General features: G+C 36.5%; 1 protein-coding gene across 1 annotated transcript; it reads left to right on the top strand.

Annotated features, from left to right (window-relative positions):
• The first annotated feature begins 3,258 nt into the window (after window positions 1-3,258).
• LOC110713730 lies at window positions 3,259-3,876 on the top strand. The gene is made up of 2 exons (XM_021892177.1): window positions 3,259-3,509; window positions 3,654-3,876. Exons 1-2 carry the CDS (start codon window positions 3,259-3,261, stop codon window positions 3,874-3,876), a joined length of 474 nt encoding a protein of 157 aa, XP_021747869.1.
• The last annotated feature ends 17,610 nt before the right edge of the window (window positions 3,877-21,486 follow it).

Below are 21,486 nucleotides of genomic sequence, written 5' to 3'. Positions count from 1 at the left end.
CAGCAGGAAAACCAGAATGGTTTTAAGAAGTAGAAGTACCACCATAACAATAACTTTCACAACAATAATAATTTCCAGGGTAATAACCGTCAGGGAAACCCATAACAACAATGGAGGGGCTAGAAACAATAACCAGGGGAATAACAAGAATGGGAGGATTTATTTTTGCAAGAGGTGTAGAAATAACCACCCTGGAAAGTATTGCGAGGGCAATTTGGTCACTTGTCGTGTTTGTAAAAAACTTGGGCATAGGGAGTATGAGTGTTTCTCTAAGAATTGCAATGGGAACAGGCAAAACAACAATAATTCAGGTGGAAACCAGAGGAATTTCCAGGGGAACAACAACAACTTTACTGGGAATAAGGGAGTGCAACAGAATGGGGCGAAGAAAAGTAACACCATAAGTAGGAATAGCCAACAGAAAGGTGGACCTGCAGGGAAACTGAACGTTCTAAGTAGGCATGAGGCGGATGCCACGAAAGATGTTATCAATGGTACTTTTTCTATTAACTCTATTCCTGTTAAAGTATTGTTTGATTATGGTGCAACATTTTTGTTTCTAAGGGTATTGTTTGAAAACTTAAAGACCGTTTAAAGACAGTAGAAGTAGTAGATTTACCCATAACCATTCCGACAGGTGGGGTAGCGAAATGTACCAAAACCTTTAGAAATGTGCCTTTAGAAATAGAAGGAAAGATATTCCCGTCTGACCTTATTCAGTTTGGGATGCGTGACTTTGATCTTATTCTGGGAATGGACTGGTTGAGTAAGTATAATGCTGAGATTAGTTGTAGATCACAGAAAGTGAAGATGGTCACAAGCGGAAATGAATCAGTGACTTACTGGATGAATGGTAAAACCAAGTGCCCTAGGTTAATATCAGTGCTAAAATTAGCAAAATACATTAAGAAGGGACATCTAGTATATTTCTGTAGTGTTAGGAATATGGTCCACGAACAAGTAACAAATCCAGAAAATATAGAAGTAGTCAATGAATTCCTTGTTGTATTTCTAGAGGAGATTCCTGGAATTCCACCTAAGAGGGCAATCGACTTTACCATAGATTTAGTTCCAAGAACAGCCCTAATATCCAAGGCACCATATCGAATGGCACCTGCAGAAATGAGTGAATTAAAGGAGCAATTGCAAGATTTATTGGAAAAGGGATACATTAGACCAAGTGCTTCTCCTTGGGGAGCGCCAGTTCTATTCGTGAAAAAGAAGTATGGAAGTATGAGGTTGTGTATTGACTACAGAGAACTAAATAAAGTAACCATAAAGAATAAGTATCCCTTACCAAGAATCGATGATTTGTTTGACCAATTAAAGGGTGCCACAGTGTTTTCAAAGATCGACTTGAGATCAGGGTATCACCAATTGAGGATTGCCGACGAGGACATCCCTAAAACCGCATTTAAGACAAGATATGGACACTACGAGTTTACAGTTATGCCTTTTGGATTGACAAACGCTCCAACAATCTTTATGGATTTGATGAATAGGGTGTTTCATCAATTTATGGATAAGTTTGTAGTAGTGTTCATAGATGATATATTGGTGTACTCAAAGAGCAAGGAAGAGCACGCAGAACACCTAAGGGAAATTCTGCAAACACTAAGAGAAAACCACCTTTATGCAAAATTCTCTAAGTGTGAGTTTTGGTTGAAAAAGGTAGCCTTCTTGGGACATTTCGTGTCCAAGGACGGAGTAGAGGTAGACCCAGCCAAGATAGAAGCTGTTAAGAGTTGGCCTACACCCAAGACAGTATCTGATGTGCGAAGTTTCTTAGGTTTAGCAGGGTATTATAGGCGTTTCGTCAAGGATTTTTCCAAGATTTCTAAACCTATGACCACCTTGATGAAGAAGGACAAGAAGTTTGAGTGGGACGATAGGTGTGAAGAGGCGTTCCAACTCTTGAAACACAAACTAATTACAGCACTAGTGCTTACACTTCTGGATGATAGTGGACTGTATGATGTGTATAGCGATGCATCAAAGAATGGTTTAGGGTGTGTGCTTATGCAAAATGGGAAGGTGATTGCATATGCATCGAGGCAGTTAAAGACCCACGAAGTAAACTATCCAACCTATGATTTGAAATTAGCTGCAATCATTTTTGCACTAAAAATTTGGCGCCATTATTTGTATGGAGTGAAATGTAGAATTTACACAGACCATAAAATCTTAAAGTACATTTTCACCCAAAAGGACTTGAACTCTCGTCAAAAGAGATGGTTAGAGTATACGACGGATTATGATTTAGACATACAATACCACGAAGGGAAAGCGAATGTAGTTGCGGATGCTCTAAGTCGTAAAACTAGTCATGGAATAAAGTCGTTAGTAGTAGCTAATGAGTTATGTAGGGAAATGATGAAATTTAATTTAGAGGTTGTAGAATGGGGAGTACCAGCGGGTATTCTTGCGAGTATAAGCATCCAACCAACAGTATTCGACGAGATTTTAGCCAACCAAGAGGGAGATGTAAAGTTGGATAGGATTCGCGAGAAAATTAAGTAGGGAAAAACTATAGAATTCAAGATTCACGAAGATGGGAGTTTGAGGTACAAATATCGATGGTGCGTACCACTGAAATGTGAGGAAGTAAAGAGAAAGTTGATGGAAGAAGGCCACAATACACATTACTCATTACACCCGAGAGGAGACAAGCTATATAAGGATTTGAAGAAGATGTTTTGGTGGCCTAGAATGAAAAATGAGGTTGCTGAGTTTGTGGCAAAGTGTTTAACATGTCAAAAGGTGAAGATAGAGCACAAGAGGCCTCATGGGACGGTGCAGTCGTTAGAGATTCCACTATGGAAATGGGATTGCATTTCAAAGGATTTTGTGACTTGCCTTCCTAAGTCAAAGAGTGGAAATGATGCCATTTGGGTAGCGGTGGATAGACTTACAAAATCAGCAGTGTTTATACAAATGAAAGAAACTTGGAAGATGGAGAAACTTGCGAAAGCTTACAACAAACACGTTGTGAGGTTACATGGGGTTCCAAAAGATATAGTATCTGACAGAGATTCCAGGTTTCTCTCAAAATTCTTGAAAAGTGTACAAGAAAATTTTGGTATAACACTTAAGATGAGTACGACATTTCACCCTGCCACAGATGGGAAAACTGAGAGAACCATTCAAACATTGGAGGACATGTTGAGAGCTTGTGTAATAGACTTCTAGGGGGGATGGGAAGATAACTTGGATTTAATTGAATTTTCCTACAATAATAGTTACCATGCAAGCATAGGAATGACACCATTTGAGGCTTTGTATGGGAGGAAATGTCGCAGTCCAATTTGTTGGAACGACACTAGTGAAACTATGATCCTAGGGCCTCAAATGATTGAAGATACAGTTAAGCAAGTAAGGGAAATTCAAGCTAAAATTCAAGCAGCTCAAGATCGCCAAAAGAGCTATGCAGACTTAAAGCGAAGGGAAGAAGAATTTGGGATTGGTGATAAAGTGTTGTTAAAGGTGTCACCAATGAAAGAAGTGATGAGGTTTGGAAAGAAAGGAAAGATCAGTTAAAAATACATTGGTCCATATGAAATACTACAAAGATTAGGCAAAGTAGCTTATAGGTTAGCCTTACCTATGGAGCTTAGTAAAGTACATGATGTATTTTATGTATCCCAATTAAGAAGGTACATTCCTGATAAATCCCATGTGCTACAATCCGAAACCATTGAGTTAGATCAAAGCTTAACTTATGAGGAGAGACATGTCAAGATTCTTGACAGTAAAGTGCGTAGTACACGCAATAAGAACGTTAACATTGTGAAAGTACTTTGGTCTAACCAAGATTATCAGGAAGTCACTTTGGAGGCAGAAGATGAAATGAAAAAGAAATACCCGGAGCTGTTTTAGGTATGTTGAGTTACGGGGGCGTAACTCGTTTTCTTTAAGGGGGGTAGAATGCGATAGAATTTCGCGCCTTTTCCTTATATTTTACATATTTTTGGTGCTTTTTGCACAAATTCTATTAAGTATTTTTGAGTATTAGTGCTGTCAAAGAGACACAAAGGAGTAATGGAATGACAAAAGTACAGCAATACTATACATAAAGAGGAAAAGTTTTGAATTTTGTTTCCCAAGTTTCGGGACGAAACTTTTTTTAAGGGGGGTAGACTGTAATACCCCGTATTTTTATATGTATTTTATTTAAAATATGTATTTTATAAGGGTATTTAAATAATTTTAATATTTTAATTACGAAAATTTCATGAAATGCCCCTGAGTAATTTTTTTATTCACTAAATACCCATCAAAACTTTCAAATTCACCAAATACACTTGAGTTTAAGAAAAATGTCACCAAATGCCCTTAATGACCAACGGCGGTTAATTCCGTTAGTCATTAAGGTTAATTATGCCACGTGGCATGCTGCAATTGGTTCTCTTTTAAATAATTAATCAATTAATTTAATTAATTACTTAATTAATATAAAAAAAATTAAACCTACCCCCAACCACCCCCTCCCCTACCAAAGCCAACCCCTGCCAGCGGCCGTCGGCGCCGGTGGTGCCCCTCCCCCTAGCCGAAACCGGCGCCGGTCGCCGGCGAGGCCAACCCCCACCCTCGACACCCCCTTCCATACCCCCAGCCCCCTCTCCCTCCGTTTCCTCTCCCCTTAAACCCATCCCCATCCCCATCCCTCGAAAAACCCCCCTCCTTCACGGCCGGCGTCCAAACCCCCTCCCCAGCGCCAGAGAACCCTTTTTCGCCCCACCCCCCGCCATCCCCACCCCATTTCCACCCTAAACCACCACCCAAAAAACCGAAAAACCCCCAAATCGAAACCCTAGATTTTGATTTGGGGTTTTTTCGATTAAGGGGTTTAAGGGGTTTTTTGGTGGTGGTTTAGGGTGGAAATGGGGTAGGGATGGCGGGGGGTAGGGAGAAAAAGGTTCGCCGGCGCAGGGGAGGGGGTTTTGACGCTGGCCGCGAAGGGGGGGGGGGGGTTTCGAGGGATGGGGAGGGGTTTAAGGGGAGGGGAAACAGAGGGAGAGGGGGCTTGGGGTAGGGGAGGGGGTGTCGAGGGTGTGGGGGCTGGACTCACCAGAGACCGGCGCCGGTTCCAGCTGGGAGCTGGCGGCCGCCGCCGGCGCCGTCTGGCAGGTGATGAGGTGGGGCGGGGGTGGGTCTTGGGGGTGGTGGGTTTTTTTTTATATATATTTTTAAAGTTTTTTTAATAATTAATTTATTTATATTACAACAATCAATTAGAGGCTGCCACGTGGCATATTAGTCATTAATGAGTAACGGTGTTAACTGTCATTAGTCATTAAGGGCATTTGGTGAAATTTTTTTAAACTCAAGTGTATTTGGTGAATTTAAAAGTTTTGATGGGTATTTGGTGAATAAAAAAATTACTTAGGGGCATTTCATGAAATTTCCGTTTTAATTATGGTGTTTTAATTATTTATCCTATGTAAGTTTGGAAATATTTTTACTAAAGGAAAGTTTGTTTAATTATTTATTTAATAAAAGTTGGGGTTTAATTTTAGGAAATTATGATTTTAACAAGTTTTAGTAGGGAAGGGATTAGGAAAAACTAAAGGAGAAAAGTTTAGGGTAAAAGGGTGATAGAGAAGGGGTATAAATATCCCTCTTATGAGGCAATTCAACTTTACCCAGAGTGGAGAAAACCAAAGGTAAACTTCTCTCCTTTTTTTCCTTATTTTACTTCTTTCCTTTTCTTTTTCTTTCTCCTTCCCCTCCCCTTTTGTTTTCGCACCACCACCACCGGAAACCACCACCACCGGTAGGCCGCTGACTACCAGCCACCCAGCCGGCAGCAGCGGCGACCACCAGTGCTGGCAGCAGCCGGCAATGGCGTCGGCCTGCTGTTGGCAGTCGTGGGTTTCGAAAAAAAAATATTTAAAAATCAAATCTTTCTTGCTCAAATTTAATATATGCTTTAATCAAATTTTAAATTATGAGTTTTGGGATTTAATTTTGATGCTTGATTATTATAATTATGTTAATTAATTTTCAGATTCGGTTTTTAATTAAAAAGCCCTAAATTTTGAAACCCTAGGTTCTTGATTTATGAGTTATTGAAGGATTATGATTTATATTGGGGTACACCTTTGTTTTAAGTGTTTTAAGCCTTAATTACAACAAGTTTTAACTAAAATAAAGTGCTGGAATTTTATGTAGAACACTTAACATTATGTTTCTTGAAGAAATTTTAATTACCCATTAATTAGGACTTAATTATGTTGTTTTAAATATAATTTCAACTTACTTTAATTAAATTATGAGGGGTTTTAAAATAGTATATATTGCTGGAAATTTGTTTAGAGTGGATTTTAGTACTCTATTATGATTTTAATGTGTAGGAAACTTTGAAATAAGCAATTTCTACTAGTCGTGGCAATTTTAAAATCGTACTCAAGGTACGTTCGCGTACTTAGCATATTTTTGGTGATGTAGTATCATGATAGGCTTGATTTAATTAATCCTAAATAGTACCATGCTAAGATTTATGATTGGAAATTGTGGATTATTGATATTGGTGATTAAATTAGAAATCATGATTTATTTGAGATGGATTAATAGTTGGAAAATTAATGTTTGGCATGTTGTGTTTGAACCACACTTTTATTTATGGCATGCTTAGTTATGTTTGGAATATTGAAAAGGAATTTTATTATGGTTCAAATAATTTTTATTGATGCTTTAAGCATGAGGAAGGAGCTATATAAGTGTCTATGTACACAAGGAATAAATTGTATGTTGGTGCCTTTGTGCACTTAAGGTGTTTTTAACACCGAGGGATAGGATTTTTGGCCCTTTATGCGTCTAAGGTGTCTTTGACACTGAGGTAGAATTAAAAAGGGTTCAACATTAAATAATATGTGGTCACTAATTATTCAAGAATTAAATTGGTATGTTTGGTTGATTGAATAATTATTGTTGATTGATTTGTTATGCTTTGAGAGTCATCACCAAGTCCAGTAACATGTAAATAACGTAAAGTGAAAGAGATTGCACACTAAAACTCTTGGAACATATATATCTTGAGTACGAACAATGGGGGGAGTTATGGGGTTTTATTTTTAACCATAACTTCTAATGGAGTACATGACGTTGTACATTCCTTTTTATTTATTATTATGCGCAGGAATTCCGCCACCTTTGAGTGGTTTTGTCGCTGGCACGGTTAGCTCCCGTGTCAGTTAACCTTAATTTATTTGGGGGAGGTATAGTTGAAAACCCGTTCGATGTGTAATCAACGCTAAATGAGGTAAGTGTGTGTTGATAGGTGAAATCATGTTAGTGTGTTTAATTACGCTTACGTACTCAGCTTTTCTGATTGTGTGTGTTTGTGTGTTTGGCCATGTCTTTATGTTGGCCCTATGATCCATTTTTAATTGAGTGTAGTGGGGACAAGTAGAGATAAACTTTTCAGGTATTGAAGAATATTCATGACGGGGCATGAGTGAAGAGTGAATCATGCTAGTTTCCAATAGTTTACGATGTGTTTTATGTTTTGTTTATTTATGATACTTTTCATGTGGACTAATGCGAAGGCTTGGTTTTGGGAACGGTTTTCAATAAGGGCCTTTAATGGTTCCAAGTTGTAGTTTGATTTTATTTGACTTTGTTTGTTTGGTTTTAAACTTTACTTTCATTTGGTTGACTTTTGAGTTGACTTGTTTAAACGGTTTTTAATTTAAAGTCTTCCGTTGTGTATCTTTGATAGTTGCCTTAGCCGTTTTTACGGTGGCGGTAATGTCTTAGATATTCCTAAATCGTATTTTAAAAAGTAAAGTGGGAATTTAAAAGAAAGGAATTTCTAGGGTGTTACAGATGTACACCGTGACACGACGCCATGTGTCGCGCCATGGTGGACAATGTCGCGTTGCGGTGTCCTTTCTCTTGTCACGGGAAAATTCTGCGATCTCTCCGCGTACCATATATACTTCACGTGTTTTATCATTTAGGACAAAACTTTGTGCCACGCCACATTAGGTAATATCATGGCACAGTGCCCAGTGACCATGTCACGGTACCCAAAATTAGGGTTTTTCTCTTTTTTAGTGTTCCGTGTGATCCCCTACTCATTTCCTCTATAAATAAAAACCCCGTTTTTGCAGTTCTAGGCACCAAAAAATCATTCTCTCTCCCTTTTTACCAAATATCATTCTCTTCTCTCATTCTCTTTTGTTTTACCCTAAACACTAGTCACCCTATGCTTTCATAATACTTCCCATAAGCACTCCAAGGAGTCCATACTTGACCTGAGGTTCCGTCTTTAAACCAAGGCTTGAAAGGTATAATTAAGTGAGGATTTGGACCAAATCAACTCTACTTTAAATTTAATTTATATTTTTATTAATGTCACTAACAGTTTATTCATGATCTAGCAATTCAAGGAAACGCGGAATGTGAGTAATTAATCACTTAATTACTCTTATTTTTATTCTTTATTGCTAGTATCATGATTAGGGTTTATTATTATTTGATTTGACTAACAATTGTTGTTGAATTGCTTCCAATATTGACGTTTATTTTATTATATTTATTGATCACCACATTACATGTTAAAGGGAATATGTAATTGAAAAACACGACTAATAAGGTAATTTGGACAACTGGCTTAGATTTCTTTTTAATCTTGATGTTTAATTAAGTGATCACAAATATTTTAAAAAAAATATGTTACATTAATATTCAACCAATTTAGCATAACTATAGTTTGGAGCAAATTAAATCTTTGTTTGCATGCCTTTGAGATCGCAAGGAATACATTTCACTATAAGAATCGAGTAGAGGCCAATACGGGCGAATGTGACTCCATGACTCACTTTGTACCATCATCTCCGATCCTCTTTCGTGGTTCCGAACCATATGGAGTTATTAATCTCATTGATTATGAATAGGGTGTAACCTTCACGGGTCAATCGTTGTTGCCTATCATTGTCCCAATACTAGAAACAGGTCGAATTTCGGCGAAATGGTTCCAAAGGACACGTAAATCCGTGGGAAATATCATATTTTCCAAAGGATTTTTATTCTGTCGGAAATTTCCGTCGGAATAATTTTTTTTAAATGTTTTATTTTTAGAAACCCTAAAAGGAATAATTTCCCTTTAATTTGTTCTCTCTTCTCTTTGTTCTACTCTCTTTTCCTTTTCTCCTCACTTCCCATTAAATTCGAGCAAAAATTCAAATGAAGTATGGTTTTTTTTTTTGTCATATTCGTCCATGAAAACACTAGATATAATGTTTTCATGGACGAACTTGACTTTGTAAACCCAAAGTACATGATGGAAGGAAAGGAATGTTGTTTTTTTTTCGTTTTCCGGGTTTATATTGATAAATTTATGTGGCTTTCTCCTTTTTTATTAGGTTTTATTTTCAATTTTTAAGGGTTTTATTTTCGATTTTTGGGGGTTATATGTTCGATTTTTTGGGGGTTTAATTGTTTTCGAATTTTTGGGCTTTTATGAATGATTTTTAAGGGTTTTATTTTCGATTTTTGGGGGTTATGTGTTCGATTTTTTGAGGGTTGTAGACACCCGTTTATGTCTCTCCAAAACCAAACCCAGTGATGAGTACCTTTCACGTCGAATCATAATCGAATGAAGTGAAAGTGTGAAAAGTCTAGTGTTGCGGTTAGTTTTTAATTCTTTTCTTTCTCTCTGTTTTTGAAACCAATTTTATGAAAATAGCCAATCTATTTTAGTTTGGTCCATGGAAAGGGTCCAATAATGGTGTACTTGGATCGGGTTCAAAAAAAAGCTTGCCAACGATATATTATAAGCCCAATTCCGATGAATAATGAGGAAGTTATGGCAAAATTACTAAACTGGGCCCGGTTTGTTCTTTGTATATATGCGGCCCAATGATCTAAAGGAGGGCCTATTATGATTTATCATTCCTAATGCAATTAGGATTGATTATGGTCTTCTAGAAGGTTCTTTTTAATCCTAATGTGATTAGCATTTACAATTGAGTTTTAAGAGTTTTATTTAGAATAAAAGAAGTGTTTTTAATAAAATTACAGTTTTACCCTTCGTACGCTTAAATTTTATCAAAATATGAAAACGGTGGAAAAACTGACTACATCGCCGCCTTACAGGCTGTCGCCTAGAGACAGGCCTGGCGTCGCGGTGACACGTCTGTCTCTTGGTGACAGGTTCTGTCGTTTAGCGACAGGGGCGTGTTTAGTGACATTGTCGTGTTTTATTCTTTTCGAAACTCTGATTCTTTTTTATCATAATCCGGCTGATTTTCATTATAAATAGTCTCCTAAAACCTCTGTTTTTATTCACCAACTCTCATCAAGAAATTCTTGATACTATCTCTATCTCTCCCTCTTTTCTAAACTAGCCTTTTCTCAAATACAAAATTCCGCATTCACAAGATCTAGACACACCTAGCATAACTCGAAGTTGCCTTCGCCCTAGATGTGAAAGGTTTGATATTTATGAGGGTTTTATCCCAAATCTAGTCTATACTTTCTTTAGATTCTTTATTTCAATAATTTAATTTAATTATTTGATTTTATATTTTCCTTGAAGTCACTAATGTGTGTTTTTTGTTATTAGAAAGAGATTTGAGGCATCCAAGTAAGTGCTTTGATTGTTTTATTGATATTATGATATAGAACTCATGCTTAGGTTGTTATTTTGATTTCTATTATCATGTTAGGATGTTTTTCTTAGTATGATGTTTAGGGTAAAAAATAAGTTTCTTAAATCAATTATGAAATCTATGATGCTTCCTACTTTCTTTCATAATAGCATGTTAGTATCATGTTAGGGATATATATCTTATCTTTGATGTTTAGTGACGTGCTAGGGTTTGTTATTAATCTTGTTAGTATCATGCCTAGGATCTTATTATTATTATGCTTTAACATGATTATTTTTATGATTATAATTGTTATAATTATTGTTATGATGATTATTGTTATGTTGCTTTATGCTTATATTTATTGTTATTGCTTGATCACACCTTTAATGCATGTTTAAAGGGAATTTGTACTTGTAATCACGCTTAATAAGATAATTAATAATTTTGTTTAAGGTTAATTTGATTATAATTCCAGTGATTGCCAATAATAGTTTTGTTTGTGCATTAATATTCAATCAACGTAGATAAACAGGTTTAGGATAAACCTATTGATTGCATGTTAGTCAGAAAGCGCACATGAATACGAGAAGAATAAAGTAGAGGCCTATTATTAGGGCAGGTTCAATCTCTTTTAGGTTGGATTTGTACCTTCATCCCCGAACTTCCAGTTTTGGTTCCAGACCTATTGGAGTTGACGATCTCCTAGATTGTTAAGGGGTGTAACCTTCACCCTGCGAACGGTTTACAAGTTCCTAAAACTTGTTGGCGACTCTTTTGCTTTAGCTTCCTTCCTTTATACGCCACCATGCTTAGGTGTATGATCACAGTGGGGTTCAAGTTTGGGGTAATGCTTGAAATATTCCCTACAAGGGTTTGATTGTTTTCGATTTTCTGGGTTTTTATAAATAATTTTTAAGTTTTTTTTTAACTTTTTATTTTCTGGGTTGTATGGGTTAAGGTTGGGTGGGTAGGGGTTCTGGTGGTTTGGGTTGTGATACGGGTTAAGGGGGCTGGTAGCTGGTGGTCTGTGTGGCGGTGGGAGGCTATTTTTTTTTTTTTTTTTTTTATAATTTTCTGGCAGAATTTCCCTCGCAAATTTCCAACGGAATTGGGTCTGTTGGATATTTACGACAGATTTTCTCGGTGTCGGAAAATCTTTTTCGACGAATGAAATACATCGGAAATTCCGTCGAAATAGTGTTTTCGACGGAATTTTAATTTCTGTCGGAAGGGACCTTTTTCTTATGAAACCTTTTCCGACAACCCGTTTCGACGAAAATTCCGACAGAAACGGGTTTATCCACGGATTTCAAGGTGTTTTTGACGGAATTTTTCAGTCATAAATGGATTGTTTTTTAGTAGTGTCCTTTTGTTCGTGGTTGCCTTAAATGATCCGTGAACGGTTTACAAGTTCCTAAAAACTTGTTGGCGGCACCCTACTTTATTTGTCCCTAACCGCATACGTCAATTCACACTTCTTATGACTGCAAGCGTTTTCACACATGCTTAACGTAGGCGCACTTCAAATGACGCCTACATATACAAAACATATCATTTAAACAATATGTAAATCAGGAAAAAAAATCAGAAAAAAGCTGAGTTGCGCTTAGGGGATTCAATTGGCGGTGGAGCCGTCGCTAAGGAGGACTACTAGAAAACAGCTCGTTTCCGATAATTCCGTCGGAACCGGTTGTTAGAAAAGCCTTGTAGGAAAACCGGCATCTTCCGACGAAAATTCCGTTGGAAACACTTTTTCGACAGAATTTCCGACGGAATTCTTTCGTCGGAAGAGGTTTTTCGGGGTCGGAAAAATCCGTCTTAAAGTTCCGACGGACTCAAATCCGCTGGAAAATTCCGTCGGGAACTGATTTAATGAAATTAAAAAATAATTACATCGCGCCACCACAAGCACGACGTATCACCACCTCAGAAGACCACCAGACCCCACACCCCAAACTAACCAAGATCCAACCATCACCGAACCCTAACACCCAGACCCACCCAAGTCAACCATCACCACCACCGAACCATAACACCTAGACCTACCCAAATCAGCCACCAACACCACCGAACCCTAACTTCTAGACCCACACCACCACCACCGAACCCTAACACCCAGATCCACCCAACTAAGCTACCAACACCACCGAACCCTAACACCCAGACCCACCCAAATCAACCACCATCTACGAACCTTAACCCAGATTCTCCAACCACCACCGCCGCACCCTAACCCAGATCCTCCCAAATCCTCAACCCACCTAGCCCATAAACTATCCCCACCTTTACCCAAAACTTACCTAACCCCGACCCACAAAACCCAAACTCAGATCCACTAAATTCCCAACCTGAACCGTGACCAAACCCACACCCAATCCGACCCACTTTAAGCAATCATCATGAACGACTAAACCAAACACCATAGCAAAAAACTTTGATATAAATTCAAAAACAAAAATTAAAAACATTAAAACGTACCTTAAAAATCGAATTAGCTTTAAATTTCACCTCGAACTTGGTTTACTAAGGCCAAATTCGACCATGAAAACGCTAGATCTAGCATTTTTATGGTCGAATTTGACCTTAAAAACCATTAAAGTGTTATAAACACTTACCATTTTCGGCTCAAAATTTATGACTTCTGAGTTGGTGAAAAGAGGGAAGAGGACGTGAGAAGAGCATGGAAGAAGTCGGCGTGAATAGAAGAAGGAAGAGCAGAGAGAAACCGGCGTGAATAGAAGAGGGAAGAGGAGAGAGAAAGAGAAGAAGAGAGGAGAGAGACATAAAAGAGGCGGAGAGAGGAAAGAGAAATGAGAAATGAAAGGGGGAGGGGATAATCTGTTTTAATTCGGTTTTTTTTTTAATTCATAAATCTGTTGAAAAGGCTTTAAATTCCGTCGTAAATTTCCGACGGGATTTAACTCTGTCGGAAATTTTCGAGGGAATTAATTTCCTTCGGAAAATATAACATTTACGACAGAATTTCCGTTAAAGAATTTTTCGACGGATTAAAATTTCGTCAGAAATTTCCGATGAATGTTCGAGAGAAATAAAATCTGTCGGAAATTTGGAACTTTCCAACGGATTTTCATGTCCGTCGGAATTTGACCATTTTCTAGTAGTGGAGAGTCGCCGCTGCCGGAGAGAGAGGGATACAAAGTAGCCATGAGGTTCTGGTGGTGGCTCGTGGTTTGGACGTGCAGTGGGATACAAAGAATGAAGTAGGAGAAGAGGATGAAAGATAAGATTGAGAGCAGAAAGAGGATGAAAGATAAGTTGGAGAGATTTGAGAAGAGAAAGGGATTTGAGAGGAGAGAGGGAGGGGCGTGGAATACAAGGGTTTGTTGGTTTGGGTATTTGGGCTTCTAGGGGTTTTTGGGGGTATTTAGGGTTTAATAGGTGGTTATTTTGGATTTCGTATCGGATATCCAATCCGATATATGATATCCGACTTTTTTCGGATATTTGAATATTTGAAATCCGATATTCGATCCAATATTCAAAATTTCCGGATCGGATATCCGATCCAAAAATGTTTTCAAATCGGTTATCCTAAATTTTCGGATCGGATTATCAAATAGTTTTTCTCATCCCTAATTGTAATAGTGGTTGGGAAGCAATATTTCTAAGTGTATTTCTCTGGTAATTTGGTTCTTTAGAACCGAATAAGGCTATAGAGATTTTATAATAAAACTGGCCAATTGGCAGTAGTAGGAGTAACTCCCCTACCTTATAAAGTGGAATGATCAGTGGGCTACAATGAGTTTCAACATTCCCCCTTTGAAATTCAGAGCTAATTAGAAAGGTCAGATCAATATTCCTCTTAGGGACGGGACATCATGTCAAAGTAAATTCTTAACGAGTAGCGATTAAATACCCAGTTTAGAAGAGACCCATGACCCGGGCTCTGATACCATGTTAAATTTTGAAATAATACGAAATGAGCAAGGGAAACATGTATAAGGAGGAGAGTTTTGTCCACAAACAAGGCTAAGGAGAATCTATACTAAAACCAATTGGTATTAGTAGGAATAACTCATCTACCGTATAAAGTGGAATCATCTCTCCTCTTTCTCCGACGTGGGATACTCACAAGTGGGGTACAATGGGTTTCAACAGACGAAGTAATTGTTTTTATTATTTATAGCATGAATGGGTAGAATAAAATGTAAATTAAATTTCATATTTTTCATGTGAAGCTCATAGTTAATAGCCATACGACATCTACAATAATAAAGATCTGTAAACCACGGGTATAGAGAAAATAACAGAATTTTTACAATCAAAATCAAAACTGATTTGCATATTTGGCATAGCTCATACTCCACCGCTTCAAGCTTGACGCGAGCAATGATTTTCGATGTCTTTACATCTTTCCAAGTTGAGATCTCCGCAATCCGCGCTGTTGTTTTGATCGACCAGTTGATGAAAAATCTCTGACCCATAGGAATTCAAATCACCTTCCCAATTATATAAGAACCCTAAAAATAAAATTTTCATCCACGAACAAGAATCAAAATCCCAAAAATTGGGAAAAACCCAGAAGATTAGGAAAAACTCTCACAGATGGAGAGAACAAAACAAACCAAACAAATCAAAACGTAAAACAAAGCAAAAAAATAAATTGAATTAAAGAAAAAGGGTTAGAAATGTTCTAATTTTCGAAAAATTAGACTATTTTCATCCGAAACTGTCAAGAAAAATAAAACCCTAAAAGAGAGAGGAGAGAGAAGAGAGAAAAAGAAAAACGGGGCAGCTTAGCTCATAGTTTACTTTTGTCACTAACATAGTATAAAGGATTAATACTAGATATTCTGGTCTACTTTCTCAAGCGTGCAATTGTAGGAAGTTATAAAGTAGTTTAACATAGAACAATCGAAGTAGTGTTGTCATGCCCAGGTCAAAAAAGATGATTGTCCAAGTAATTGTAGGGAGTTATAAAGTAGTTTAGCATTGAACAATCGAAGTAGTGTAGTCATGCCCAGGTCAAAAGAGATGAGTGTCCAAATAATTTTGATGTGCAATTAATTGCATAAGGAACTTGTTCTGAAATCTCAATAGAAAAATCACAGTTTAGGTGGGGATCTGAATAAGCCCAAAGTGTAGGTTCAGAATCATAAAAACTTTAATTAATTTCATGATGGAAATTCCACAATATATGCTAAGTAAAATTCATAGGATTATTCTACCAGTATATTGTGATGTAAATCTAACTCCATATCTAATAATTGACATAATTGTGTAAATCAATCAAATTAAACTTTGTAATTATGTTAATGACAAATTAATTTATAATCTCCAAACTAAATTTATATCAATGGTAGTATGACACTTTATAGCATTCTAAATTTTAATACACAAAGAACAATCTAACTAAAATCCCAAAATAATCTATATTTAAAAAATTAATGTAATGCCACAAAGTTTCATATGCAGCTGGCCGCACCGTACGGCCAGCCGGAATATAATTTTTTAAAAAATTTTTTTCTCTCTCTTCTATATCTCCTATTCTCTTTCCTGTTTTCTTCTTCCCACCTAAACACATCCCTTTCCTAAACTCTCTTCTATCTATCCTCTCTCCTCTTTCTCTCTCCACTTTTCATCTTCTCTAGTTAGCCCACTCCAATTAAACAACTTAAATGGAACAGCGGTGGTAGGGGGTAAGGAAGCTCCTCATACTCCGTCGTCGAAAAACAAGCAAGTGGTTTTAAGGTAAAATTCAGCCATGAAAACTATAGATCTAGAGTTTTTATGGCTGAATTTGGCCTTTTTAGCCACATTTCAAGTGAAATTTAAAGCCAATATATATTTTGAGGTATTTGTTCGATTTAATTTTTTTTTAACAATTTTAATTTATTTTATGGTTGTGGGTTCAGTTTGTTTGGATCTAGGCGTGGTTGTTAGTGGTACGGGAGTTGGTGGTGGTGGTGTGGTAGAGTTTAAGCTTTTGAGGATAGCGGTTGAGAAAGGTTGGTGTTGGTGGTGGTTATGGTAGGTTTGGGTGTAGGTAAATGGATACTAGGCCAGGGGCTACTAGGGGTTACTACGTTGGTCAGAGGTTACTAGGTCGGTTAGGGGTTACTAGGTAGGGGGTTACTAAGGGTTACTAGGTCGGTTAGGGGTAATTGGGGGTTACTAGGGGTTACTAGGTTATGTGTTACTAGGTTAGGGGTTACTTGGGGTTACTAGCGGTTACTAGGTCTGTTAGAGGTTACTTGGGGTTACTAGGTCGGGGGTTACTAAGTCAGTTTGGGGTTACTTTGTTTGGGGGGTTACTAGAGGGGTTACTTAAGTGGGGTTACTAGAGGGGTTAATGATATGGCACTTTGTCGCACCGTGCGGCCAGCCGCACCAGAAACGTGTTGATGTAATACAAACAACAAAAATACCAATACACGAATAAAATAAATAAAGAAAGAAGGTGTTAGTTGAGACGAACACTACAAGAGGGGGGTGAATTGTATGTGAGTTCCTACTGACTACTTTTGCGGAATATAAAAAAATTAATATAAGAACTTGCAAAGACATACAAAATTTCACGAGTAAACCTTTCAGGTCCCAACTGGAAGTAAAACCTCGACCCTATCTAAGGGATTTCAAACACCAAAACCACTTCACTATAATAGGGAAAACACCAAGCAGACCTTTACTAACAAGTTCCAGAACAAACATGCTACACAGTAGGACCCTATCCTACCCAACCTAAGTCCCAAACTTAGATTTTCTCGTACTCCCAAAGTACACGCACTCACAGCTTCACACTAGAAGCTAACACAACTGTATGCTATAATATAAATACACAAACACCCAAATAACCCAACCACTACAAAGTATGAGACACTTAGTATATGTTAGGCAAGCTATGCACGAAACCCGAAACTAATATGACAAGGGTAGAAGCTTGGCAAACTTACACAATTTAAGCTTAGTGATTTCTCCACGCATAAACTCACAAAAACTAGTAAAATGAGATTCTCTACTATTTATAAAAGAATGACTCGTATACCTAGTAGAGTTTTCAAAAAGATAAAGATGTTAATTTTCCTAATCTCAAATACATAGTTTTAAGTAAATTATTTCAGAAGAAAATCTTTTCGAAAAAGATAAAGAAATATATATTTAAAAAGAATAATATCTTTTTAACAAATTGATTTTAAGAAATAAAACTTATAGAAAATCTTTTCCTAAAATCTATCATTTTATCTTTTTCGTTTTTAGATTATTTTCCAAGAAAATTGTCACGCTTCTAATAGATTTCATGCACACCCTACTTAACATATTTAACAACACATCTAAAAGATAAAATTAACTAGAATAAGTTGTTGCGCCGTTCTTCTGTATAGATAGATTACTTGGGCTTCACGCAGGCTAAGTTCTTTCAAGAACTTACTGTCTTCAATCGTAGACCAAACTGGCACCTCAGCTTGCTGTGTTCAAGTTCCTGTTAGGGAACTTAGTTCTTGTTAAAGAACTCTTTTTCTTCTTTGCTTAACTTTTCTATAAAGGCTTCTTCATGTCTTCTTAGCTTGAGCTACTCTTCCATCATCAAGATCTATTCACCTATACTAATAAAACACTTATTAACCTTTATTAGTTGAGTTTGATTTAGTTTAAGTCCATCATCATCAAAAACTTTAAGCTTCAACAATTTCCCCCTTCTGATGATGATAAACTTAAGCAAACTCTTATGAAAAGTTAATGAAAAAAGAAGGGGCGTATTTTTGTATTTTTGTTTATTGACATAAAGTAAACACACAACTAAAAGTAAGAAAAAAAGAAGAAAACAAAAATAAACAGAACATAAAATAAACTAAGCTACTAGCTTAGCATCTTATCAGAAGAACACTACAAGAAAATTGATTTGGGGCAACGACAAAGATTTGTATGTGCAACGAGATTTAATTTCATTGCCCTTATCTCATAGTTTGGGCAACGATTATTTATTTGTTACCCATTACTAACATTGGGCGACGAATAGATAGATTTGTTGTCCAAGTTAAAATATAGGGCGACGAACTAGTATTGTTGTTGCCCAAAGGCAGTTACAGGCAACGAAGATTTATTTTGCTGCCCAAACTGTTATATTGCGCAACAATGGTTTAATATTTGTGGCCCTTAATATAGACCAAGGACAACAAGTAGTTAAATGCGTTTCCCATGACATTGGGAAAAAAAGGTAGATTTTTTTTTGTTTGGCTCGCTAGTGAAATTTTGAATTTCAAAACATTGAAATTTTTGTGAATATATAACAAAAATTAATTAGTTAAACTCCAAGATATCCCACATCTCCTTCCCACTAGCACCCTAATCCCGTTTCCTAATCTTTATCTCTGTCCTCCCTCTCCATGTTCATCTTAGATCTTATTGACGGCGACGTGCAAGGAATGGGGGAGTAACGGACGCCCACTAAACATCTAAGTCTCACAGCCTTGCGCGACCACCACCCTAGCCTAGTTCTCAATTTTCTCTCTCCTTTAAATTGTGACGACAACACCGTTCATATTCACTAGTCCAAGGGCTTATATCTGGTTTGTTTCATCTTCTTTATATTAATTTAGTTTACTTTATTGTAATTAATTAAAGTTCAGTGCTAATTATCAAACTTTCATTATACAATGATGTTGGATTTTTTTATTACAGGATGATTTATATATGCATTAAATTAATTTATTTGCAAATATCTACCCATCAATATATAGTACAATAGCAATTAGCAGGTATATCATTTTCCCCTCTCAAACTCTCACTTGTATATCTTTATCTTGTAGTTAAAAGTATTTTAAGTTTTAAATTTGTGTGTTTTAATTGATTAATTTTAACATTATTCATTTGAATATGTATGAGGATTAGGATATTGGATATACTATTGAAAAGTTTATCTTTATCTCTGAAGAATTGTTACCAGCATATTTATTTGATAAGATTTAAACATAAACATTTTCTACCTTCTAAATATACTACGTTATAGCAAATTCCCATTGTATGAGTTATCTTTTAGTTTTTTTTAACCCTTTTTGTTAAGTAATTAGGTTTTGATGATTGTAAACTAATGATGATTATCTATCTAACATATTTGTTAAGTTGTGCATAGAAAGAACAAGATATACTTGGAACATGATACAAGGAGCCTAAGCAATGACAAGTATATATATAAGGAACTTAAGCAATATATGATAAGCAATAGAAGAACAAGAACAATGATGAGTGTTATGGTTGATAAGCATGATGATGGCTAAGGAACCATGAAGGTGTAGACACCCATTTGTGTCTCCCCAAAACCAAACCCGGTGATGAGTACCTTTCACATCGAATCATAATCGAATGAAGTGAAGGTGTGGAAAGTTTAGTGTTGCGGATAGTTTTAATTTCTTTTCTCTTCTCTCTGTTTTTGAAAACGTATTTTCAGATAACAGCCAATCCAGTTTGGTTGGTCCATGATATGAGTCCAACAGTAGTGTAGTTGGATAGGGCTTGAAAAGAGCTTTCCAACGATATATTATAAGCCCAATTCCGATGAATATTGAGGAAGTTATGGCCAAATTACTAAACGGGGCCCGGTTTGAGCCTCATATTCGGCCCAATGATCTAGAGGAGGGCCTAATATAGATTTATCATTCCTAATGCAATTAGGAATGGTTTTAGTCTTCTAGATTCTTTAGAAGGTTCTTTTCATTCCTAATTCAATTAGCATTGATAAATTGACTTTCCTTGACTTTTAGAGTTTTAATCAGAATAAAAGAATGTTTTTGAGGAAAATACGATTTTATCCTCCTGTACGGTCAATTTCTATCAAATTCTAGAAAACGCCTCAATATCTTAGTCAGCGCCAAATGCCAGCATTAGCGCCTGACGCTAAGCTTGGCGTCTAGCGCTAGCGTTAGCGCCTGGCCCTAATGTCAGCGTCTGGCGCTAACCTCTGTTTTACGTGCCAGAACTCTATTTTGATTTTTTATCTTTTTGGTTGATTATCTCTATAAATAGCCTTCTAAAAACCCCGTTTTCATTCACCAACTCTCATCAAGAAATTCTTGATTACTCTCTCTCTCTTTTCTAAACTAGCTTTCTCTCAAATACAAAATTCCACATTCGCAAGACTTAGATACACCTAGCCATATTCGAAGTTTCCTTCGCCCTAGACGTGAAAGGTTTTAATTTCTGAAGGTTTGGTCCCAAATCTCTCTTTCAATTATTTTCCTTGAAATTACTAACGCGTGTATTTTGTTATTAGAAAGAGGTATGAGGCATCCAAGTAAGTACTTTAATAGTTTAATTGATATTATGATATAGAAATCATGCTTAGATTGTTATTTTGATTCCTAGTATCATGTTAGGATGTTTTATTGCTTCCTAGTATCATGTTTAGGGTAAAGAATAAGTTCCTTAAATCAAGTATGATTGTTACGATGCTTCCTATTTCTCTTCCTAATATTCATGTTAGTATCATGTTAGGGCTAAAGCTTTGATCTTTATTGTTTAGTGACGTGCTAGGGTTTGTTATTAATCTTGTTAGTGTCATGCCTAGGATCTTACTATTATTATGCTTTAACATGAATATTATGATTATTTTAATTATTATTTTTATAATTGTAATTATTGTTATGATTATTATTATGTTGCTTGATTTTTATTGTTATTGCTTGATCACACCTTTATGCATGTTTAAAGGAAATTGATACTTGTAATCAAGCTAAATAAGATAATTAATAATCTTGTTTAGGGTTAATTTGATTATAATTCAAGTGATCGCCAATAATAGTTTTATTTGTGCATTAATATTCAACCAACATAGATAAAAAGGTTTGGGGTTAAACCTATTGATTGTATGTTAGTCACAAAGCGCACATGAATATGATCAGAATAAAGTAGAGGCCTATTATTAGGGCAGGTT

Source organism: Chenopodium quinoa, unplaced genomic scaffold (assembly GCF_001683475.1).
Source record: "Chenopodium quinoa cultivar QQ74 unplaced genomic scaffold, ASM168347v1, whole genome shotgun sequence".
In the NCBI taxonomy this organism is placed as follows: Eukaryota; Viridiplantae; Streptophyta; class Magnoliopsida; order Caryophyllales; family Amaranthaceae; genus Chenopodium; species Chenopodium quinoa.
Note: the sequence above shows the minus strand (reverse complement) of the source record. Positions and strands in the feature narration are given on the sequence as shown.